The sequence below is a fragment of the Aquarana catesbeiana genome, linkage group LG07 (genome assembly GCF_042186555.1).
Source record: "Aquarana catesbeiana isolate 2022-GZ linkage group LG07, ASM4218655v1, whole genome shotgun sequence".
NCBI lineage: Eukaryota > Metazoa > Chordata > Amphibia > Anura > Ranidae > Aquarana > Aquarana catesbeiana.
Genome location: NC_133330.1, coordinates 99,168,531 through 99,195,088, shown reverse-complemented (window position 1 = coordinate 99,195,088; position 26,558 = coordinate 99,168,531). Strand labels below are relative to the sequence as shown.

Below are 26,558 nucleotides of genomic sequence, written 5' to 3'. Positions count from 1 at the left end.
AACAACCGGCCCATAGCTGAATGACGGCTGCAGGGCGGTTGCTTAACTCTGGGAGGGCGTACTATGACGTCCTCCCAGAATTCCCCTCTCGCGGGCCCCCTGGGGCGCGCACCCGAACACATCCGTGACCGCCGGGTCCTGAGGACCCGGCGCATCAGGGATCCCGGTAAATGGCCGCTGATCGCGGCCGTTTACCATGTGATCGTGCCGTCAAATGATGCCGCGATCACATGTAAACAGACCAGCGTCATCTGATGACGCCGGTTCCTCTCCTCCCCTCCTGTGTACCGATCGGTACACTGTGAGCGGAGAGGGGGATGGATGGATGGCTGCAGCGCTGTGGGCTGGATGTGTAGTGCCCACAGCGCTGCACTGTGACATCCAGCCATCCATCCATCCATGCTCAGCCATCCCTACTACTCTGCAATGCTGTGCAATACTCTGCAAAGCCCCACATTACCCTGGAATACCCCACATTACTCTGCAATACCCCCACAATACTCTGCAAAGCCCCACATTACCCTGCAATACCCCGCATTACCCCACCATACTCCGCCATACTCCGCCATACCCCGCCATACTCCGCCATACCCCGCCATACTACGCCATACCCCGCCATACTACGCCATACACCGCCATACTCCGCCATACTCCGCCATACCCCGCCATACCCCGCCATACTCCGCCATACCCCGCCATACCCCGCCATACTCCGCAATACCCCGCCATACTCCGCAATACCCCGCAATACCCCGCCATATTCCGCAATACCCCGCCATACTCCGCCATACTCCGCAATACCCCGCCATACTCCGCCATACCCCGCCATACTCCGTAATACTCCGCCATACTCCGCAATACCCCGCCATACTCCGCAATACCCCGCCATACTCTGCAATACCCCGCCATACTCCGCAATACCCTGCCATGCTGAGCCATGCTCGGCTGTACTCGGCCTCTGTATGTGGCCAGGCTGTGGAAGTCTCACACATGTGGTATTGCCGTACTCAGGAGGAGTAGGAGAATCTATTTTGGGGTGTCATTTTTGGTATGTACATGTTATGTGGTAGAAATATTGTATAAATGGACAACTTTGTGTTAAAAAAAAAAAATTAGTTTTAACCACTTCCCGCCCGCCGGCCATCATACAACGTCCTTGACTTTGTGCGGGGATATCTGAATGATGCCTGCAGCTACAGGCATCATTCAGATATCAGCTTTTTCAGCCGGCGATTCCCTACACCATAAGAATGATCATAGCGGCTGTTCCACTGCTTGATCATTCTTACGGGAGGCGAGAGGGGATGTCCCCCCCTCCCGCGCTTCTACCGACTCACCGCTACGATCGAAGCCAGGATCGTTTTTTTTTTTTTTTTAATTTCAGGCTTCCCAGCCTAGAGGTGAGATGTGGGGTCTTATTGACCCCATATCTCACTGTAAAGAGGACCTGTCATGCCATATTCCTATTACAAGGATGTTTACATTCCTTGTAATAGGAATAAAAGTGGTCAAAAAAATTTTTTTTTGGAAAAAAGCATCAAACTAAAATAAATAAAGTAAAATGAACAATAAAAAAAAAAAAAAAATTTTAAAGCGCCCCTGTCCCTGTGTGCTGGCATGCAGAAGCGAACGCATACGTAAGTCCCGCCCACATATGAAAACGGTGTTCAAACCACACATGTGAGGTATCACTGCAATTGGTAGAGCGAGAGCAATAATTTTGGCACTAGACCTCCTCTGTAACTCAAAACATGTAACCAGTAAAAAAATTTAAATCGTCGCCTATGGGGATTTTTGAGTAGCAAAGTTTGGCGCCATTCCACAAGCGCGTGCAATTTTGAAAGGTGACATGTTGGGTATCTATTTACTCGGCGTAACTTCATCTTTCACATTATGCAAAAACATTGGGCTAACTTTACTGTTTTGGTTTTTGTAAAGCACAAAACAGTTTTTTTTCCAAAAAAAAGCGTTAAACAAATTGCTGTGCAAATACCGTGCGAGATAAAAAGTTGCAACGACCGCCATTGTATTCTCTAGGGTCTTTGCTAAAAAAACATATATAATGTTTTGGGGTTCTATGTAATTTTCTAGCTAATAAATGATGATTTTTACATGTAGGAGAGAAATGTCAGAATTGGCCTGGGTGCTCCAGAACGCCTGAAGGTGCTCCCCTGCATGTTGGGCCTCTGTATGTGGCCACGCTGTGTAAAAGTCTCACACATGTGGTATCGCCGTACTCGGGAGTAATAGCAGAATGTGTTTTGGGGTGTAATTTGTGGTATGCATATGCGGTGTGTGAGAAATAACCTGCTAATATGACAATTTTGTGGAAAAAAAAAAAGTAAAAAAAAAACCTTGATTTTGCAAAGAATTGTGGGAAAAAATGACAACTTCAAAAAACTCACCATGCATCTTTCTAAATACCTTGGAATGTCTTCTTTCCAAAAAGGGGTCATTTGGGGGGTATTTGTACTTTTCTGTCATGTTAGGGTCTTAAGAAATTAGATAGGCTGTCAGTACTTCAGGTGTGATCAATTTTCAGATATTCGCACCATAGCTTTTGGACTCTATAACTTTCACAAAGACCAAATCATATCCACCGATTTGGGTTATTTTTACCAAAGATATGTTGCGGTATACATTTTGGCCAAAATATATGAAGAAAAATTACTAATTTGCAAAATATTATAACAGAAATGAAGAAAAATGTATTTTTTTACAGATTTTTCGGTCTTTTTTCTTTTATAGCGCAAAAAATAAAGAACCCAGCGGTGATTAAATACCACCAAAAGAAAGCTCTATTTGTGTGAAAAAAAGGACAAAAATTTCATATAGATACAGTGTTGCATGACTGAGTAATTGTCATTCAAAATGTGAGAGCACCAAAAGTTGAAAATTGGTCTGGTTAGGAAGGGGGTTTAAGTGCCCAGTTGTCAAGTGGTTAAATGTAACTTTTTTTTTAAACTGTTACATCAATGGGTTTAGTTCCCCTAATGTGAAAAAACAAATCAGTACAAAAATGTACCTTTTACATATTCTTGAGCACTTCTGCCCGTGTGACAGAGCCTAACCACACTCTGTTTATCCTTTCAGCATTTGATAGGCATACCCTGTCCTCTCCTACTTCTAATGAATAGATTACATTGATGTGTCATCAGGGGATGGGGGTCTGAAAGAGAAAAGAGAAAGAGATGTTCCCCAGAGAGTCAGTGCAATGGATACAAAAAATAAGTCCCTCAATTGACTTGTCTCACACTGTTTGGTGAATAAAGTTGCATGAGTCTAGGTCCACTTTAAAGCTGAACCCTAAGCTAAGATCTAAATGCATAGATGTACTATATATACAGGAGCATTGTTATCTGCTAAGGAACTTGCATTTCTATCCATTAAGTTCTTTGATCAGCCATTCTTAACCTGTGTTCCGTGGAACCCTAGGGTTCCTCCAGAAGTCGCTAGGGGTTCCTTGAGCCTGCTGCTCAGATAACTAACCACTAACACCAATGATCTTTTTAGCTATCTGTAAGGAGCATTGTTCCCAGTGATCATAATACACTAATGTATTGTGAACTTTAGATTTAGCAATTGATAACAAGGGTTCCCTGGAACCACAAAGTTATTTCAAGGCATCCTACATGTTAAAAAGGTTGAGAAAGGCTTGCTACACAGAGAGCAGAGCAAGAAGGATGTTGACATAGTAAAACATGGGAGTGGTTAAAAAAGCATGATTTACTGTGATACACCTTTTCACAAATACTGTACATGCTATATATGCTAAATAAAAAGACCATTGTAAAGGATTAGATATTTTATGAATTGAATGAGATGTCGGCCTGAAAATAGATTCATCAAAATGAAGTGATAATTATTATTATTATTATTATTATTATACACGATTTATATAGCGCCAACAGTTTATGCAGCACTATAGAATGTAGAGGGGGGACAGCACAATTACAGTACAGTTCAATACAGAAGGGACAGGAGGGCCCTGCTCGTAGAGTTTACATTCTAAAAGGGAGGGGGTGGTGGTACAAAAGGTAATAGATGTGGGGAATGATTTGATGGGGGTGGCTCGGGAACAGTTGTTAGGTGGGTGTGGGATAGGCTTCCCTGAATAAGTGAGTTTTCAGGGATCTCCTTAAGGTGGACAGGTTAGGGGCTGATCGGACATACAGGGAGGGAGTTCCAGAGGATTAGAGAGGCTCTAGAGAAGTCCTGGAGGCAAACATGAGAGGAGGTAACAAGGGAGCTAGAGAGCAGGAGGTCCTGGGAGAAGCGGAGGGGACGATTTGGGCGATATCTGCAGATGAGGTTGGTGATGTAGCTGGGGGCGATGTTGTGGATGACCTTGTATGTTGTGGTTAGCATTTTGAATGTTATACGGTGGGGTAGGGGAAGCCAGTGAAGGGATTGGCAGAGAGGAGCAGCAGGATCAGTTAGTGAGGTGTATTAGTCTAGCAGCAGCATTCATAATAGACTGAAGGGGGGATAGCCTGCATAAGGGTAGGCCATTAAGGAGAGAGTTGCAGTAGTCAAGGCGGGAAATAATCAAGGAGTGAATAAGTGGTGTCATTAGTCAGGAAGGGTCAAATTCTGGAGATGTTGCAGAGGTTAAGGTGGCAGGATTTAGCCAGTAATTGGATGTGGGGGCTGAAGGAGAGGTCAGAGTCAAGGATTACACCCAGCACCCTGGCATGTGTGGAGGGACCAATGGTTGTGCTGTTGATCTTAATGGTAAAGTCATGGGGGAGGGACCGGGAAGGAGGAAATATAATAAGCTCAGTTTTAGAAAGATTGAGTTTGATAAAGTGGTATTGAGAGATTAGGACTTTGGAGCGGACTTTAAAGGTACCAGTAAAGAAATACAAAATTATATTAGAAAAATAGTCAATTTATTTAACATGAATAAAAGACAGTAACACGTTAAAAACAAATGTTATTTGGCTCTCAATAGGAGGGATCGCATATAGATTTGTATATATAGTCCCTGTTAGTGCTTGGTTAAGGCTGGTCGATGTTTCGCTTTCGCTTCCTCAGAACCTAGTTGCCAGACAACAAGCAGAGGGATTCTGTGTAAGAAAGGGGGAAATATTTCACATATTGACAATGGGCGCATACATATATATCTCAAGGGTGATCTCACCCTTATATATACAAATCTATATGCAATCCCTCCTATTGAGAGCCAAATAACATTTGTTTTTAACGTGTTACTGTCTTTTTTATTCATGTTAAATAAATTGACTATTTTTCTAATATAATTTTGTATTCCTTTTCTGGTACCTTTAAAGTCCGCTCCCCTTTCTCTCTATATACATTTCAGAAAGTGGTGTGACATCAATACCAATATGTCATTTAGTAAGTTTGAGATTCGTGAGGAGATCGAGGGGGTGAGTTGAGGAGTGGAGAGATCTGGGTGTCATCGGCGTAGAGGTGGTATTGGAAGCCATGGGAGGTTATCAACTGGCCCAGGGAAGAGGTATAGAGTGAGAATAGGAGGGGCCCAAGGACGGAGCCTTGGGGTACCCCAACGGAAAGAGGAAGAGGAGCAGAGAAGATGGAGTTGTAAGTGACACTGAATGTGCGCTGAGATAGGTAGGAAGAGAACAGGATAAAGCAGCATCACGGAGGCCAAGGGAGTGTAGTTTGTTGATGATGAGCAGGTGGTCAGCTGTGTCAAAGGCAGCAGAGAGGTCTAAGAGTATGAATATGAAGTAATGGCCATTGGTTTTAGCAGTTAGTAGGTCATTGGTGAGTTTTAGTAGGGCAGTTTCAGTGGAATGTTGTGGACGGAAGCCAGACTGTAGGGGGTCGAGAAGGTTCTTGTCCGTTAGTGACTGATTCAGTCATGGACAAGGCGTTCGATGAGCTTGGAGGCAAATGGGAGCAGGGAGATGGGTCTTAAGTTATTCAAACAGGTGGGGTCTAGTGAGGTTTTTTAAGTATGGGGGTAACCAGTGCATGTTTGAGCAGGGAAGGAAAGGTGACGGAGGAGAGGGTGAGGTCGAAGATGTGGGTTAGGGAGTTTAGGATAGAGTGGGAAGGTGGTCGCAGTAATTGTGAGGGGACAGGTGGTGAGGCGGTTCATTGGAGAGGAGTTTATTGACTTCGTCGGTGGTAACTGGGCAGAAGGAGGAGAGTATTGAGTGTGGTGTTGGACCTGATGTGTTGGGTAGGAGAGGAAGTTGAATGCTGGATATCTCTCGCACATTGTGTCGATTTTGATTTTGAAGTGGTTGGCAATCTGTTGAGCGGTAAGCAAGTTGGTGTGGGGGCAGTGGGGGGTGAAGTAAGGAATTAAGGGTAGAAAAGAGTTGATGAGGTTTGGATGAGACGGTTTTGATGAGAGTGCTGCAGTAGGTTTGTTTAGCAGTGTGGAGGCAGGTGTTGTATTTGAGAAGGGCAGATTTGTAGAGGGTAAAGTCTTTCAGGAATTTAGATTTACTTACTTACTTTAGATTTAGAATTAAGAAGGAAAAGCTCTAAAAGGGAAGATGGGTGAGGCAATAAAGAGTAACAGAAATTCATCACAGACAGGATGAGTGCAGTCTCAACTACTGGTGCAGGCAATGTCAGAATATAGCACAATCAACAAAAGACTCATGTATTATGCAACCCATCTATCAGTCCCAGTCCCTAACTAGCCTCTAGCCAGTCGATAATTAAATATAGTTGTAGGCAGGTGCCTACTAAGGTAAGCATATTTAGCCTCTAAAGGGCTAATGCCATGTGTGGTAGAGGTTAATGTGCAGTGGTGTGTTGTGCCTTCTCCTGCCTATGTAATTTCCTGCTTCTGAGGTGATATAGGAAACGGCAGACCAGATTTCACACTCTTTCTATGCATGGGAAGTGAAGAGTAAAAGAGTCTACCCCTTAGCGGGACCCCATCATGGGTTCTGAGAACCAGACTCTGAACACTATCTGTAAAAATGGACCTAAATATTATTAAGGTATGGGCAGCAACACTCGTTACAGCACAGCCAACAGCTTGATATCATGTAACTGAGAAGGGAAGAAAGAAAATTTATCATGTTGTTTTGGAGTTGCACAAAATGAACTGCACCGTCATCATTTATTAAGTAAATGGAGTTCCTGTTTTACCACTTTGCCTCTCACACCTATACACCCCTATGGAGCAGAGCTATTTTTACATTTCTGCCATGGACCTGTTTATTCATGGATAGGGATGAGCCGAACACCCCCCTGTTCGGTTCGCACCAGAACATGCGAACAGGCAAAAAATTTGTTCGAACACGCGAACACCGTTAAAGTCTATGGGACATGAACATGAATAATCAAAAGTGCTAATTTTAAAGGCTTATATGCAAGTTATTGTCATAAAAAGTGTTTGGGGACCTGGGTCCTGCCCCAGGGGACATGGATCAATGCAAAAAAAAGTTTTAAAAACGGCCGTTTTTTCGGGAGCAGTGATTTTAATAATGCTTAAAGTGAAACAATAAAAGTGTAATATCCCTTTAAATTTCGTACCTGGGGGGTGTCTATAGTATGCCTGTAAAGGGGCGCATGTTTCCCGTGTTTAGAACAGTCTGACAGCAAAATTACATTTCAAAGGAAAAAAAGTCATTTAAAACTACTCGCGGCTATTAATGCATTGCCGGTCCAACAATACACATAGAAGTTCATTGATAAAAACGGCATGGAAATTCCCCACAGGGGAACCCCGAACCAAAATTTAAAAAAAAAAATGACTGGGGGGGTCCCCCTAAATTCCATACCAGGCCCTTCAGGTCTGGTATGGATATTAAGGGGAACCCCGGCCAAAATGTAAAAATAAAATGACGTGGGGGGTCCCCCTAAATTCCATACCAGGCCTTTCAGGTCTGTTATGGATATTAAGGGAACCCCGGCCAAAATTAAAAAAAAAATGGTGTAGAGTCCCCCTCAAAATCTATACCAGACCCTTCAGGTCTGGTGTGGATTTTAAAGGGAACCCCGCGCCAAAATAAAAAAACAAAACGGCGTGGGGTCCCTCTAAAAATCCATACCAGACCCTTATCTGAGCATGCAACCTGGCAGGCCGCAGGAAAAGAGGGGGGGACGAGAGAGCGCCCCCACTCCTGAACCGTACCAGGCCACATGCCCTCAACATTGGGAGGGTGCTTTGGGGTAGCCCCCCAAAACACCTTGTCCCCATGTTGATGAGGACAAGGGCCTCATCCCCACAACCCTGGCCGGTGGTTGTGGGGGGTCTGCGGGCGGGGGGCTTATCAGAATCTGGAAGCCCCCTTTAACAAGGGGACCCCCAGATCCCGGCCCTCCCCCCTGTGTGAAATGGTAACCTACCATTTCACTAAAAAACTGTCAAAAATGTTAAAAATGACAAGAGACAGCTTTTGACAATTTCTTTATTTAAATGCTTATTCTTTCTTCTTTCTTCTATCTTCTATCTTCCTTCATCTTCTTCTTCTTCTAGTTCTTCTGGTTCTTCCTCCGGTGTTCTCGTCCAGCATCTTCCTCCGCAGCGTTGGCGTCTTCTTCCCTTCTTCTCCTCGGGCCGCTCCGCATCCATGATGGAATGAAGGGAGGCTCCCGCTCTTCTTTACATCTTCTTCTCTTCATCTTCTTTTCGGCCCGCTCCGCATCCATAATGGCATGGAGGGAGGCTCCCGCTGTGTGAAGCGTCTCCTCTATTGAGGGTTCTTAAATAACGGGGGGGCGGGGCCACCCGGTGACCCCGCCCCCCTCTGACGCACGGTGACTTGACGGAACTTCCCTGTGGCGTCATAGGGAAGTCCCATCATGTCCCCGTGCGTCAGAGGGGGCGGGGTCACTGGGTGGCCCCCCCCCCCCGTTATTTAAGAACTGTCAGAAGAGGAGAAGCGTCACACAGTGGGAGCCTCCCTCCATGCCATCATGGATGCGGAGCGGCCCGAAAAGAAGATGAAGATAAGAAGATGAAGAGAAGAAGAAGATGAAGAAGATGAAAAGAATAAGATGTAGAGAAGAGCGGGAGCCTCCCTCCATGCCATCATGGATGCGGAGCGGCCCGAGGAGAAGAAGGGAAGAAGACGCTGACGCCATGGAGGAAGATGCTGGACAAGAACACCAGAGGAAGAACCAGAAGAACCAGAAGAACCAGAAGAAGAAGAAGATGGAGGAAGAAACCGAAGGAAGATAGAAGAAAGAAGTATTTAAATAAAGGAATTGTCAAAAACTGTCTCTTGTCATTTTTAACTTTTTTGACAGTTTTTTAGTGAAATGCCCTTACCATTTCACACGGGGGGAGGGCCGGGATCTGGGGGTCCCCTTGTTAAAGGGGCTTCCAGATTCCAATAAGCCCCCCGCCCGCAGACCCCTACAACCACCGGCCAGGGTTGTGGGGATGAGGCCCTTGTCCTCATCAACATGGGGACAAGGTGTTTTGGGGGGCTACCCCAAAGCACCCTCCCAATGTTGAGGGCATGTGGCCTGGTACGGTTCTTTTCCTGCGGCCTGCCAGGTTGCATGCTCGGATAAGGGTCTGGTGTGGATCTTTGGGGGGACCACACACCATTTTTTTTTTTTTTTTATTTTGGCCGGGGTTCCCCTTAATATCCATACCAGACCTGAAGGGTCTGGTATGGAATTTAGGGGGACCCCCACGTCATTTTTTTTTTTTACATTTTGGCCGGGGTTCCCCTTAATATCCATACTAGACCTGAAAGGCCTGGTATGGAATTTATGGGGACCCCCCACGTCATTTTTTTTTTTAAATTTTGGTCGGGGTTCCCCTGTGGGGAATTCCCATGCCTTTTTTATCAATGAACTTTTATGTGTATTGTCGGACCGACAATTTATTAATAGCCACAAGTAGTTTAAATGACTTTTTTCCTTTGAAATGTCATTTTGCTGTCAGACTGTTCTAAACACGGGAAACATGCGTCCATTTACAGGCATACTATAGACACCCCCCAGGTATGAAATTTAAAGGGATATTACACTTTTATTGTTTCACTTTAAGCATTATTAAAATCACTGCTCCCGAAAAACTTTTTTTTGCATTGATCCATGTCCCCTGGGGCAGGACCCAGGTCCCCAAAAACTTTTTATGACAATACCATGAATATAAGCCTTTAAAATTAGCACTTTTGATTTCTCACATAGAATTTTAAAGGGTGTTCCGCGGCATTCGAATTTGCAGCGAACACCCCAAATTGTTCGCTGTTCGGCAAACTTGCGAACAGCCCATGTTCAAGTCAAACATGAGTTTGACTCGAACTCAAAGCTCATCCCTATTCATGGATATCTTTGTCATTACTAAAGGTAACAAGGTAATACATTTATTTCTTTTTAAGGACAAACCTGTCCCCCAGGGTTCTGTGCTGGGACCAATCCTGTTTAATTTGTTCATAAACGAACTGGAGGATGGGGTAAAAATTTCAATCTCTGTATTTGTGGACGATACTAAGCTAAGCAGGGCAAAAACTTATTTGCAGGATGTGGAAACCTTGCAAGAAGATCTGAACAAATTAATGGGATGGGCAACTACATGGCAAATAAGATTTAATGTGGAAAAATGTAAAATAATGCATTTGGGTGGCAAAAATATGAATGCAATCTGCTCATTGGGGGGAGAACCTCTGGGGGAATCAAGGATGGAAAAGGACCTGGGGTCCTAGTAGATGATAGGCTCAGAAATGGCATGCAATGCCAAGCTGCTGCTAACAAATCAAACAGAATATTGGCATGCATTAAAAAGGGGATTAACGCAAGAGATAAAGCCATTCTCCCACTCTACAAGAGTCTGGTCCGGCCGCACCTGGAGTATGCTGTCCAATTCTGGGCACCAGTTCTCAGGAAGGATGTACTGGAAATGGAGCGAGTACAGTGAACGGCAACAAAGATAATAAAGGGTCTGGAGGATATTAGTTATGAATATAGGTAGCGAGCAACTTATTCTCCCTGGAGAAGAGACGCTTTCAATTTACAAATACCATACTGGTGACCCCACAATAGGGATAAAACTTTTCCGTGGAAGGGAGTTTAATAAGACACGTGGGCACTCATTAAAATTAGAAGAAAAGAGGTTTAACCTTAAACTGCATAGAGGATTATTTACTGTAAAGTCCCGTACACACAATAGGACTTTCCGACGGGATATGTTGGATGTCAGGCTGTTGGTGGAAAATCCGACCGTGTGTATGCTCCATTGGACAATTGTTGTTGGACTTTCCGTCAACAAATGTTGGCTAGCATGTTTTCAAATTTTCCGCCAACAAATGTGTGTTGTCGGATTTTCCAAATGTGTGTACACAAGTCCGTTGGACAAAAGTCCAAAGTACAAACACGCATGCTCGGAAGCAGAAGCGGTCGGTCTTGTAAACTAGCGTTTGTAATGCAGAATTAACATTTGTGATGTGTGAAATTATGAAATCTCCAAATGCAGCGCACAATTCTCTTCTTCTTTAATGGGATAATAATGAAGCTGCTTTGCTGGAGATACTGATGGAGTTATTGCAAACAAATTTTCAAAGGCTTTATTTTTCTAGTGATATCAAGAATAATATTATTATGTTTTTTTTTTTATTTGGGCACGTTACCACAACATCATTATCCCGTAGTTTTTAAGATCAACTATGTTGGTGTCCCTTGTCAATTTTACATTGTATTTTTTTAAATGTAACTACCTACTCCCAGACTGTCATTTGAAGTAAAACACATAGCCAAGTATTATTCTCCACAATTTTTTATTGTGCATTAAAAAAAGAAAACAAATAAAATTAGACATGCTATCTGGCAATAGAATATAACCAAAAAGTGCATTCTATGCATCCAAATATAGAAAATCAAATCATTATTCAACCAAAAAAATAATGTCAAAGCAATAACCCCAAGGCCAATAAGAAATAACACATTATCTCCTCCGATTCCGCAACATGTCTGGTTGACAAACGGCTGTTCAGAAACTAACTGAAAAGCGCTAAATGAAAAACACGAAAAGAAAAGCACAAATCAACACTCACCAAACTTCTACTAACACGAAATTAGCAGAAGGAGCCCAAAGGGCAGTGCTAAAGAGCTGAAAAACCACGTAGTACGTCTAGTACGTCACTAAGTTCGTAATTGTTGGCCAACATTTATGTGACTGTGTGTATGCAAGACAAGTTTGAGCCAACACCCTTCGGACAAAATTCCACGTTTTTGTTGGCCAGCAGTCCCACCCCCACCAAAGTGTTCCGCCTACCCCAACTAAGTCGGGGCGTCAGCAAGTTGGGGTATCAGCAAGTCGGGGAAAGCGCTTCCCCTGTGGCCACAAGATGGCTCTAACCCACGCGAGGGCTAATACAGAAGGATTATGGTATATGGGATTGTATGATATTTTTTATTTTATTTTTTCTTTCAATTTTCTTTATTAAAGGTTTTGCAAATTATACAAAATGGCATGAACAATCAGTCAGCAATCATATTTTCTGTCAAATGACACAAAAGTGTTGTACAGAACACAAAGAAAAAAGGGAAAAAAAAAAAGGGGGGGGGGGGTTATTTTATTTTTTTATGGTTGAACTAGATGGACCTGTGTCTTTTTTCAACCTGACTAACTATGTAACTATGTAACCTTAAAAGAGCAGTATGTAAAAAACTTTTTTGGCCTTACTTCTCTTTTGGGTCACTCCTGTAACCCAGGATCAGCCAACAGTGGGCTAAAGTATGCTGTTAGCTGATGTCACAGAGCTGGTCCAGGCTCTGGAGGGATCCCGACTTTAAGGTCAGGATCCTCCCAGATGCCTGACCAGCAGCTGGCTCACCTTCTCAGTGAGCCAAGCGGGGAAAATCCAATAGTGTAGTTGTATAGAAGTTCATTGGTAGATGGACATCTGCACAACCACAGTGCTCATACATGGATCGAAATTTGTCTAGTTTAGCAGGGCCCGACTATCAATGACTTTTTGGTAGTTTAACCCTTATACAAGCTGCATGGGCATTTCTGTTTCAATTAGTTTTTATTGGGTTTTATAACTTAAAAAATATATTTCATGGTCAGGCTGGCTGTTCAGAAATGCTGAGAAATATGAACCCAGCATATGTGTATCAAACAGTGTGACAGTCATCTGAACATGTGAGGTTGCATAGGCATTTCAATGAATGTATTGTGTATGTGCTCTGGATAGAACCGCAGCTCTGACAGAGGTACAGAAGGGCTAGGGAGTGCAGTGAAGGTACAGTATCTCACAAAAGTGAGTACACCCCTCACATTTGTGTAAATATTTTATGCTATCTTTTCATGTGACAACACTGAAGAATTTACACTTTGCTACAATGTAATGTAGTGAGTGTACAGCTTGTATAACAGTGTAAATTTGCTGTTCCCTCAAAATAACTCAACACACAGCCATTAATGTCTAAACCACTGGCAACAAAGCTGAGTACACCCCTAAGTGAAAATGTCCAAATTAGGCCCAAAGTGTCAATATTTTGTGTGGCCACCTTCATTTTCCAGCACTGCCTTAACCCCCATGGGCATGGAGCTCACTAGAGCTTCACAGGTTTCCACTGGAGTCCTCTTCCACTCCTCCATGACGACTTCACGGAGTTGGTGGATGTTAGAGACCTTGTGCTTCTCCACCTTCCGTTTGAGTATGCCCCACAGATGCTCAATGGGGTTTAGGTCTGGAGACCTACTTGGCCAGTCCATCACCTTTACCCTCAGCTTCTTTAGCAAGGCAATGGTCGTCTTGGAGGTGTGTTTGGGGTCATTATTATGCTGGAATACTGCCCTGCGGCCCCAGTCTCCAAAGGAAGGGGATCATGCTCCGCTTCAGTATGTCACAGTACATGTTGGCATTCATGGTTCCCTCAATGAACTGTAGCTCCCCAGTGTCAGCAGCACTAATGCAGCCACAGACCATGACACTCCCACTACCATGCTTGACTGTAGGCAAGACACACTTGTCTTTGTACTCCACATCTGGTTGCCGCCACACGCTTGACACCATCTGAACCAAATACGTTTATCTTGGTCTCATCAGACCACAGGACATGGTTCCAGTAATCCATGTCCTTAGTCTGCTTGTCTTCAGCAAACTGCGGGCTTTCTTGTGCAACATCTTTAAAAGAGGCTTCCTTCTGGGACGACAGCCATGCAGACCAGTTGATGCAGTGTGCGGCGTATGGTCTGAGCACTGACAGGCTGACCCCCACCCCTTCAACCTCTTCAGCAATGCTGGCAGCACTCATACATCTATTTCCCAAGGTCATCCTTTTGGATATGACGCTGAGCACTTGCACTGAACTTCTTTGGTTGACCATGGCGAGGCCTGTTCTGAGTGGAACCTGTCCTGTTAAACCACTGTATGGTTTTGGCCACCGCTGCAGCTCAGTTTCAGGGTCTTGTCAATCTTCTTATAGCCTAGGCCCTAGACCATCTTTATGTAGAGCAACAATTCTTTTTTTCAGATCCTCAGAGAGTTCTTTGCCATGAGGTGCCATGTTGAACGTCCAGTGAGAGCGATAACACCAAATTTAACACACCTGCTTCCCATGCACACCTGAGACCTTGTAACACTAACGAGTCACATAACACCGGGGAGGGAAAATGGCTAACTGAGCCCAATTTAGACATTTTCACTTAGGGGTGTACTCACTTTTTTGCCAGCAGTTTAGACATTATGGCTGTGTGTTGAGTTATTTTGAGGCGATAGCAAATTTACAATGTCATACAAGCTGTACACTCACTAGTTTAGATTGTAGCAAAGTTTCCTTTCTTCAGTGTTGTCACATGAAAAGATATAATAAACTATTTACAAAAATGTGAGGGGTGTATTCACTTTTGTGAGATACTGTACATATCAGTAGGTGGGAGGTTAGTTAGAAGGAAAACCATGTCAATTTGCCCTTAGTGATAAGTATAATGCCTACCAGTGGCCCCTTTAAGCATTCCGGCAGAGCATTTCCTTCACCTGCAGATCATTGCTCCCCTCCCTGGGAACACCGACAGAAGAGGCTGGACAGAGGACTGGGATTAGCTGCTGCTGCCGCAGCTTGGCACTATAGCCTCCCCTAGCAACAGGGCAAGGATGGAATTGGATTGACCCCTGCTTGGACAGCAAGGAAAAAAGCACCCGCAAATCTCAGAGCTGTGAGGATAGTAGTTGGCTTGGCTGAGCGGGCACGTGTTCCTGGGAGCCTGAAGACAGGGCTCATGGCTGCTCATGGCTGCTATGAGCTGAGGCTGTTGTAAACATGCCCAGAGTACAGAGTTCAGCTGTGCTGCAAAAGGTTGCTGCTTTCTCTGTGCTTTAACCCCCTTAGTTTTTGTTTATTTTTGGTGGTCGCTGCACATAAAGCATGTGCTGTCCACCTTCACAGACTATAAATATATATATATATATATATATATATATATATATATATACCTGGAGCCTACGACCACCCCAATCCACATTCTGGATAAAAAATATCTCTCATTCACTACCTGCCTATCATTCCACTTCTTTCCCTTCATAAAAGTCGCCTACCAGTGCCACCTATCAGTGCTCATCAGTGCTGCCTATCAGTCCCTCCTCAGCAGGAGCATCTCTCTCATACAGCCCAGAGCCTGCACTGACAGTTTTCCCTCCTCCCTCACACAGATTGGAGAAGAGAGAGACAATCTGCTATATATATATACCTGGAGCCTACGACCACCCCAATCCACATTCTGGATAAAAAATATCTCTCATTCACTACCTGCCTATCATTCCACTTCTTTCCCTTCAAAAAAGTCGCCTACCAGTGCCACCTATCAGTGCTCATCAGTGCTGCCTATCAGTGCCTCCTCAGCAGGAGCGTCTCTCTCATACAGCCCAGAGCCTGCACTGACAGTTCTCCCTCCTCCCTCACACAGATTGGAGAGGAGAGAGACAATCTGCTCCTTCTCATTCTTTGTGTGCACCGTGGGAAGTGTGAAGCCCAGCAGCTTAATGATCAAATTCAGCTGCTTAGCTTCACACTTCCTGTCCGCGGCAGCCCGTCCATTAGGGGCGTAGCATGACTCTATCCATGGCCGCCGCGGCCACCCCCTATTAATGCATCCAGCCCCTTTCAGGGCACCAGGCGCATGAATTACAGCGACTGGGTTTTTTTTTTTTTTAAGCACCTGAGTAGAGCCAGAGGCTCTAATAGGTTTCAAAATAGGGTGGGCTCGGGTCACAGAGGATGTGAACGGAGCCCACCCAGGTGTGTTACAACGGCGAATGAACATTCGCTGTTGAAACACTGCTCCCCAACCTGGCCAATCAGAAGCGGGTGTGAGACCAGTTTTCCAATTGGCCGAAAAGAGAAGACTCCCAATTGCTCGCTGAGGAAGAGGGAGGAAACAGAACCCGCCGCCACCCCAGTGATGACCCATGGAGAGTAGGAGAATGGGAGGCCGCTGCCTTCAAGCAGGGGAAGCCGCAGGTGATAGGCTAAGTGCTACCGACCAACTGGAGGGGGATTGGCATACTGATTGCCGCCGCCCCCCCCCCAAACAAAAAAAATTCCGCCGCCGTGGTACACATAGGAGGAGAGGGGTGGGAGAAGGAGCTGACAGCAGTCCCATGGGGCCCCCTGGCAGTGGCAGAATGCCAGGGCCTTGTCGTAAGTGCGACCTTCATGACCCTGGTAGTCCCGCCACTGGTGTGCTGTGTGAAGCGGCTGTTTGTCCTCACTGAGCTCCAGACTGTAACTGCAGCTCTTTGCCCGTTTTTTATGAACTCTCAAGCTTATAAAATCTGCACTTCGAACAGATGTAGAGAAGACTGCAGATAGACAGATACAACTTATGTAGGAGGATTTGTTTAATCTCTGTGTGTCACCTGAGTATAGTCCCTTCACTGGGTATATATAAGGGTTTACAACCACTTTAAACTAACTAGTCTGTAGTTATTTGGTAAAGAGTTTGATACCTTTTTAAATATAGGCACCACATTGCATGTAGGTCTGCAATTGCACGTAGGTCTGCGAGTGCACTAAGGTCTGCGAGTGCATGTAGGTCTGCGAGTGCATGTAGGTCTGTGGGTGCATGTAGGTCTGCGGGTGCACGTAGGTCTGCGGGTGCACGTAGGTCTGCGGGTGCCCGTACGTCTGTGGGTGCACGTAGGTCTGCGAGTGCACGTAGGTCTGTGAGTGCACCTAGGTCTGCGGGTGCACGTAGGTCTGCGGGTGCACGTAGGTCTGCGAGTGCATGTAGGTCTGCCGGTGCACGTAAGTCTGCGAGTGCACGTAGGTCTGCAGGTGCATGTAGGTCTGCGGGTGCACGTAGGTCTGCGAGTGCACGTAGGTCTGCGAGTGCACGTAGGTCTGCGGGCGCATGTAGGTCTGCCAGTACACATAGGTCTGCCAGTGCCTGTGTATTGTCTTGTTGAGTACCTGTCTTGTTGAATACCTGTGTATTGTCTTGTTGAGTATTAGTGTCAGGAAGCTAGTTAGGTCATTTGGACAGGGTATAATCCCCAATCCTCATTAAATTTAATAGGTACAATGCCCGGTGGGTGTGGAGAGGCGACACGTTGTACATCTTGCGGCATGTATGCGTTCCTTGATCATCCGATCAAGGTTGAATACTGCTGTGCAAAATATAAGCACATTGTTTCCCTGGAAGCCCAGGTTCTGAATCTGGGGAAGCAACTGTCAGCACTGAGAAGTCCCTCCGTACTAAAGGAGAGCTAGGAACATACACGGCAGGTGCCGTCAGGGGCCAGCACAGAGGCGAGTGGAGACAAAGAGGTGCAGGCACTAGCAAAAAATTTAGATGGGTGACAGTCAGGAAGGGTAGAGGGGGAAGTGCCAGGGAGGCCGATCCAGGGCTGGAGCATCCCAATAAGTACGCTCCATTGAGTGACATTGGTGAAACCAGTCAGGAATCAGCACTGCTGGAGCTGAGGGACTCTCCTAGCTGCCGGGGAAGAACAACTCCAGTGAGAGTGGGGGGGGAGCGAAGGGAAAGGAAAGACAGATTCTGGTGGTAGGGGACTCAATTCTTAGAAGGACAGAGAGGCTGATCTGTAACAAAGACCTGAAGCGCCAAACTGTATGTTGTCTACTGGGCGCTCGAGTTCGGCACATCACGGATCTGCTGGACAGATTACTGGGAGGGGCTGGGCAAGACCCAGCTGTCATAGTGCACGTTGGCAACAATGACAAAGTCAGAAGCAGATGGAGTGTCCTAAAGAACAATTTTAGGGACTTGGGAGCTAAATTGAGGAAAAGGACCTCCTAGGTAGTATTCTCAGGAATACTACCGGTACATCGAGCCACACCAGAAAGGCAGAGGGAGATTAGGGAAGTAAACAAGTGGCTGAAGAGCTGGTGTAGTAGGGAGGGATTTGGGTTCCTGGAGGACTGGGCTGACTTCTCAGTCGATAACCAGTACTATAGAAGGGATAGACTGCACCTAAATGAGGAGGGTGCAGATCAGCTGGGAATGAAGATGGCCAAAAAGTTAGAGGGGCTTTTAAACTAGGCGATGGGCGGGGGGTCTAGAGGTAGAGATAGTCAGCGCAGAACATATTCCAGAGGGTAGTATTGGGGGCATTAGTGGTAGGTTGACCAAAGCACATAAACCCAAGGTAAGTATAGTAGCAAGTCCTAGTTGCAATCTCGGAACACCCAATAGGAGGATAACATGCGACCGGTCTAAACTACGTGGCATGTTCACCAATGCCAGGAGCCTGGCGGACAAGTTGGATGAACTAGAGATACTGTTGTACGAGAAGGATTTGGATTTTGTGGGAATTTCAGAGATCTGGTTCAACAACTCTCATGATTGGCTGGCAACCATTCAAGGGTATACCCTTTATCACAACGATAGAGAGGGTAAAAAAGGGGGAGGGGTATGCCTATATATCAAAAATAATGTACAAGTGAATGTGAGAGATGACATCACTAAGGGAGCTAAGGGGAAAATAATACTGGGAGTATGCTATAGGCCCCCTAATCTGAGGGAGGAAGGGGAGACAGATCTCCTATCACAATTTTGGATTAGTAGCAAGGATGGGAAGTGTTATCATAATGGGGGATTTTAATTATCCAGACATAGACTGGGCGGAGGGAACCACGCATTCATCTAAGGCTCGCCAGTTCCTAAATGTCTTTCAGGACAATTTTATGGTTCAGATGGTAGACGCACCAACTAGAAATAATGCGTTACTGGATCTACTGATTTTCAACAATACAGACCTGATCACGGATGTGGAAAATTTAGGTAGGGCAATTTAGGTAACAGCGATCACAGGTCAATTGGCTTCAGTATAAATCACACAAATAGGAAACATAAGGGGAATACAAAGACACTGAATTTCAAAAGAGCCAACTTCCCTAAACTACAAACCTTGCTAGAAGGCATAAATTGGGATAAAATCTTAGGAACAAAGAACACGAAGGAGAGATGGTTTTGCTTTAAGAGCATATTAAATAAGGGCATTAGCCAATGCATCCCATTGGGTAATACATTTAAAAGAGTGAACAAAAGTCCTGGATGGCTTAACTCCAATGTAAAAATGCATATAAAAGCAAAGGAGAAGGCCTTCAAAAATACAAGGTTGAGGGATCATCATCAGCATTCAGACATTTTAAAGAATGCAACAAGAAATGTAAGGGTTCAATAAGGAGGGCTAAGATAGAACATGAAAGACACATAGCAGAGGAGAGCATAAAAATCCTAAGAAATTCTTTAAGTATGTAAACAGTAAAAAGGGGAGGACAGACCATATTGGCTCCATAAAGAATGAGGAAGGACATCTGGTTACAAAGGATGGGGAGATGGCGAAGGTATTTGTCACGGAACGTCCCTCACTCCACTTGAGTGTTTCCGTCAGTATACCACTTCCTTGTAGTCTGGATACAGATATCAGATATTCCAACCGCTCCCAAGCACAAAACAAGGCGACACTTGCTTAGATGCTAACATGGACTGTTTTTTTTAGAATCAAAATTACAAGACTTTATATGCCGTTGGAACCTCCTCTAACAATACAACTGTAACCTAATTAACATGAGCTAATTATCGAATTCTTTATACAGCCTAGGTGACTACGTCTCCTAGCTCATTGATTATTCAACACACATTACCATAAACATCAACACAGGGTTAATTAGAACAAACAACAATGAGTTGAATACCCTTAGAACCTGTGGTAAGCCAGACTAAACTCATTTACATTAAACACATTATAGCTGACATCAGACAGGTGAGTGGAGTTGATGACATTAGCATCTTCTCACAGTATGAGTCCCAACAGTATGACTCAGTCACTATTGCTACTATGGCAAATACAGGGTCCCCAGAGTCTGTGTCCTGGGGGACAAGGACCCGAAGCCAAAGTAACAACACCTCAAGGGTATCCCAATTCCAAGGCCCATAATCTGTAGGCAAGAGGCTCACATTCAGTCCCCTCCAAAAGCCTCTATCCCGGGTGAGTCTGTCACAGTATTGAATTTATTCTTCTCCTCAGTCTTCACGAGGCAATCGAGGGGCTTCAGTAGCCAAAACTGCAGTGTTTATCCTCATGACACATCAGAGGAAGCATCTCCATGGTTAACAGAGGACAGAATTAAAATTAGACTTGGGAAACTTAACATTAAAAAATCACCGAGACCAGATGGCTTGCACCCAAGGGTACTTAGGGAACTTAGTCAAGTAATAGCCAGACCATTGTTCCTAATTTTTACTGACAGTCTACTGACTGGAATGGTACCAGCTGATTGAAGAAAAGCCAATGTAGCACCAATATTTAAAAAGGGCCCAAAATACATCCCTGGGAATTACAGATCAGTTAGCCTAACATCAATAGTATGTAAATTCTTGGAGGGAATGATAAAGGACTAAATACAAGATTTTAGTAATGAGAACGGTATCATTAGCAGTAATCAGCATGGATTCATGAAGAATCGTTCTTGCCAAACCAATCTATTAACCTTCTATGAGGAGATGAGTTGCCATTTAGATAAAGGAAGGCCTGTAGACGTGGTGTATCTGGATTTTGCAAAAGCATTTGACACAGTTCCCCATAAACGTTTACTGTACAAAATAATGTCCGTTGGCATGGACCATAGGGTGAGTACATGGATTGAAAACTACTACAAGGGTGGGTTCAGAGGGTGGCGATAAAAGGGGAGTACTTGGGAATGATCAGGGGTGGGTAGTGGGGTCCCCCAGGGTTCTGTGCTAGGACCAATCCTGTTTAATTTGTTCATAAACGACCAGGAGGATGGGGTAAACAGTTCAATCTCTGTATTTGCGGACGATACTAAGCTAAGCAGGGCAATAACTTCTCCGCAGGATGTGGAAACCTTGCAAAAAGATCTGAACAAATTAATGGGGTGGACAACTACGTGGCAAATGAGGTTAAATGTAGAAAAATGTAAAATAATGCATTTGGGTGGCAAAAATATGAATGCAATCTATACACTGGGGGGAGAACCTCTGGGGGAATCTAGGATGGAAAAGGACCTGGGGGTCCTAGTAGATGATAGGCTCAGCAATGGTATGCAATGCCAAGCTGTGCTAACAAAGCAAACAGATTATTGGCATGCATTAAAAAGGGGATTAATTCCAGAGATAAAACGCTCCTGCTCTACAAGATCTGGTCCGGCCGCACGTAGAGTATGCTGTCCAGTTGTGGGCACCAGTCCTCAGGAAGGATGTACTGGAAATGGAGCGAGTACAAAGAAGGGCAACAAAGCTAATAAAGGATCTGGAGGATATTAGATATGAGGAAAGGTTGCGAGCATTCAGCCTATTCTCTCTGGAGAAGAGACGCTTGAGAGGGGATATGATTTCAATATACAAATACCATACTGGTGACCCCACAATAGGGATAAAACTTTTTCGGGGAAGGGAGTTTAACAAGAGTCGTGGCCACTTATTAAAATTAGAAGAAAAAAGGTTTAACCTTAAACTACGTAGAGGTTTCTTTACTGTAATGCCCCATACACACGGTCGGATTTTCCGACGGAAAATGTGTGATAGGACCTTGTTGTCGGAAATTCCGACCGTGTGTAGGCTCCATCACACATTTTCCATCGGAATTTCCGACACACAAAGTTTGAGAGCAGGATATAAAATTTTCCGACAACAAAATCCGTTGTCGGAAATTCCGATCGTGTGTACACAAATCCGACGCACAAAGTGCCACGCATGCTCAGAATAAATAAAGAGATAAAAGCTATTGGCCACTGCCCCGTTTATAGTCCCGACGTACGTGTTTTACGTCACCGCGTTTAGAACGATCGGATTTTCCGACAACTTTGTGTGACCGTGTGTATGCAAGACAAGTTTGAGCCAACATCCGTCGGAAAAAATCCATGGATTTTGTTGTTGGAATGTCCGAACAAAGTCCGACCGTGTGTACGGGGCATAAGAGTGGCAAGGATGTGGAATTCCCTTCCACAGGCGGTGGTCTCGGTGGGGGGCATCGATAGTTTCAAGAAACTATCAGATAAGCACCTGAACGACCACAACATATAGGGATATACAATGTAATACTGACATATAATCACACACATAGGTTGGACTTGATGGACTTGTGTCTTTTTTCGATCTCACCTACTATGTAACTATGTAATTGGTCTCGTGCAAATCTTGTGGCACCGAGCCAGTCATTAAAAAGTTTCTAAGCTAGAAACAATGGCTTTGAAATAAGAGGGCTGAATTCTTTGAGGACACATGGATGTAAGCCAGGTGCTTTGTTCACCTTTATTTTCTCTAAATGTTTCTGGACCATATCAATTTTAAGCCATCCCCATTATGGACTTGGGCTCCCCCCTTTTCCTTTGTAGACACAGAGCTGAGGAAGGTATTTAATACATTTGCCTTCTCTATGTCCCCAGTCACCAGCTCTAAATTATCTTGTAAAGGACCTACACGCTCAGACCTGATCTTTTTTTACTATTCGCATAGCCATCTTTAATATTGATTGGACCCTGGGCAAACATTTTCTTTGGCCCTCCCGAATCCACTTAACTGTTTGTGGGTAGTGCAGGCTCAAGGGGCAGCTGCTTTGGGCCCCACAACAATGACTGGGCCTGGGGCAGCCCCTTTTGCCCTGTGTTCAAGACGGCCCTGACTATTCATATAGTCAAAGAATTTTTGGGAGTTTGTCCCTCATGTGAATGCATTTTGCAGTGTGTTTGCATACAATCAATTTGAAACATTCCCATTTCTGTTCTTTGTTCTTTGATGACAATAATCCCTCCAGTCTAAAGCTGGCTACACATTATACAATTTTCTTGTACAATTTTCCTTTACCAAAACCATATATTATGAGGTTAAATCTAAACACTTTCAAATTGTATGCAATCAGACAGGCCCTTGCACTACATAGTTGAAGGAAATTGAACAAGAAATTGTATAACGTGTAGCCAGCTTTTGTCCTAATAGTAAATATAATTTAATAATAGTTAAAAGTAAAAAAAGCATACTGTGCTTAAAATCCCTACCTAAGCAGATAGAATATGTAAATAAATTGAGCAGTGATCATGTGACAAATCATGTAATACGACTGAAAGAAAAAACATTTGCAATACTAATTTTTAGATTTAGTAATGTAAAGTGCAGAAACAGTCCATTCACCTAAAATTAATAATTCAAATTCAGTAATTTAACCCCAAAAGGAAGTACAACATTCATTTATATATGCTTGTAAAGTAAGTTTGTCCACTTAAAACTGATTTAAATCAGTAATCCACAAAGAAGTGCAGCCAAGTGTTTCAACCTTCCAGTGGTCTTATAAAGTGAAGAAAGTGCTCCATACACCCCCAGTCAGAAAAATGCTTATAAATCATCTCTTAAATTAGATGATCATGTAACCAGTATTAATTTTGACATCTAATTTTGATTTAGTTTTAGTTATAGTCTTTTGACTAAAATTCCTAGTTTTAGTCGTATTTTAGTCACCTGAATTGTATTAGTTTTTGTCATATTTTAGTCGACTAAAATCACCAGTACATTTTAGTCAATTAAAATCTCCAATACAATTTAGTCGACTAAAATCTAATGGGTTTAGTTAAATTGTAATGCATTATTTAAGAATTTGTCTAGAATTGTCAAATTCAATATATACTCCTGGAGTAAAAATCGAATAACATGTTATTATTTATGATATTAAGGTTTGAACATGCACTACAGACACAGATTTAGCCACTGCGATATATAACGTCTTTATAAATAAAACCAAGTTTCATAAACAAACAAAAATATTGCTTTTTGACAAATAGAAGTGCAACTTTAAAATTAAATTTAAAAATCTGTACACTCTATTGGCTATAATGCCATTGCACATATTACCTGAATATATTACCAACATTAAATATTAAGAAAAAAATAAGAAAGGCTTTTTTCTTAGTTTTTTTTTTCTTTTAGCAGCTTAGTAGATGCCCCCTACTTATTCTTATGTGGTGGTGCAGTGTTAATTTTGCCGTAAAATTTCAATTTCGTTTTAGTCATAGTCTTTTGACTAAAATGCCATAGTTTTAGTCATCTGATTAGTTTTAGTCATATTTTAGTCAACATTTAGCAGGGTTAATTTAGTAGACGAAAATATTTTCATTGATACAATTACCACTGCACATAACACTGAATAAAAACTCCACAGGCAGCTCTGAGATCACCCCTTCCTTCACAGGCTCCACATCAATCCCAGTAAAAGAGGCACAAAGTATTAGGGAAAACTCATAGCGATAAATGTTTCTCTAAAACAGGGATGTCAAACTCAATTTCATTGCGGGCCACATCAACAGTATGGTTGCCCTCAAAGGGGCCATTTGGAGTTGGGGTGAGCTATGTACAGATTGCAGGGTTGAGGGGTGCGCTATGTACAGAGTGCAGGGTACAGGAGTGCGCAATGTACAGAGTGCAAAGTTGAAGGGTGCGCTATGTACAAAGTGCAGGGTACAGGGGTGCACTATGTACACAGTGCAGGGTACAGGGGTGTGCTATGTACAGAGTGCAGGGTACAGGGTGCACTATGTACAGAGTGCAGGGTACAGGGGTGCGCTGTGTACAGAGTGCAGGGTACAGGGGTGTGCTATGTACAGAGTGCAGTTCCATGGGTGCCCTATGCACAGAGTACAGAGTTCAGGGGGGCACTATGTACAGAATACAGAGTTTGGGATTGCACTGTGTACAGTGCAGGGTTTAGGGGTGCACTATGCACAGTGTGCAACCGCAACTACCTTGCCATATTCTGGCTGCAAAACTAGGTTCGAGGGCCACATGACAAGGCCTGGCATGCCAGATTTGTCCCATGGGCCTTGTGTTTGACATAAGTACTCTAAAATATACCAGGTAGGTAAAACATTGGAATCAATCACATTATCATGTTGTAGTGTCCACTCTGCACTAAAGGATCAAATGTGCATGTGTCACTGGGTGCCACAACACATTGCAAACTTGCTGATACAGTGCATGTGTCACCCCCAACCATGATAATTTCACAATGCAAGCCCTTTCCAATGCATATTTTACTTGTCAAATGATTTGTAATTCTGATCAGTTACTCTTAATATTTACTCAACCATGTCAAAGAGTATTACCAGGTCCCCAACCCACTGTTCTCAACTGCATTAAAATTAGAACTTTAGTTTGCAAAAGTAATAATTAAGTAGGCCAGCAAGCAAACACATACTCACTTTCTCTTCAGCACTGTTCTGCCTAGACTCTCCAGACATCCAGCGCTGGACCTAATTTTGTTTTTTTTTGTTTTTTTTGTTTTTTTGTTTTTTTGTTTTAATAAGCCAGAGTTCTGCTTTAAAACAATACAGTTTGTTTATTGTGATAAAAACAAATGTGATAGAAGAAAATGCAATCTGTAAAGAGTTACTGAAAAAGATACATATACAAAATATAAAGGTTGTTACATACTGTTTCTTTCATATTAGGATCAAGAAGTCAACTTTGCAGAGGCTTGAACTCCTTGGTACTGATCCTTATCTATTGAGCGATGTCATGCGTGAGTCTCTGTCTGCAGACCCTCTCCCGCCCATCTTATCAGAGCCTCATCTTTTTGCCCTTGATCGAAGACTGGGCCTCATTCTAAATGCTGTAAAGCAATGTTTCCAACAGGAAGGCAAACACAAAGTGGTTTATGATGATTTAGCCAAGATTTATCACGATAGAAGATTATAGGTTTCTCTTTTGTTTAAAGTACTCAAATTTGTGACCTCCTGAAACACCTAAAAGATATACTGAAGGACCACAAATGACGTCAATAAAATTAACATATTGCCTAAAGAAAAATGCACCATTTCTATTTGTTCAATGGGTACTTTATTCCTATATTGTTAATGCTGTCAACGAAGTTACCAGAATGTGGTATATATTCTTTTTAAAGCAGAGCTCCACCCAAAAGGAGAAGTTCCGCTTTAAGGCCTCCTCCCCAGCTCCTGTTTGTGAAACTGAGCTTTTGGGGAGGAGGGGGGAGCGGGTTCCCAATTATGACAGGTACCCACTCCCACTTCCTTTCGGGTCAGCTTAGGCGATCAGAAGCAGAAGTTCTCTTTCCCCACTCCCTCCCAAAGTCTTCTGGAACATATGACAGGTCCTAGAAGACTTCGGGACCATTTACAGAGTGCAGCGCCACTTGCGCATGCGCAGTGGGCAC

At 43.7% G+C, this 26,558-nt stretch overlaps 1 protein-coding gene across 3 annotated transcripts in view; it reads left to right on the top strand.

Moving 5' to 3' along the window:
- Positions 1–26,194, top strand: part of LOC141103200 (extracellular serine/threonine protein kinase FAM20C-like) — a 351,969-nt gene extending 325,775 nt beyond the window's left edge. For all 3 annotated transcript variants that reach the window (XM_073592535.1, XM_073592534.1, XM_073592533.1), the window contains one exon: positions 25,837–26,194. In XM_073592535.1, the coding sequence (XP_073448636.1) occupies positions 25,837–26,083 (247 nt within the window). In that variant the 3' untranslated portion in view covers positions 26,084–26,194. The remainder of the gene's footprint in view (positions 1–25,836) is intronic.
- Positions 26,195–26,558: the final 364 nt, after the last annotated feature.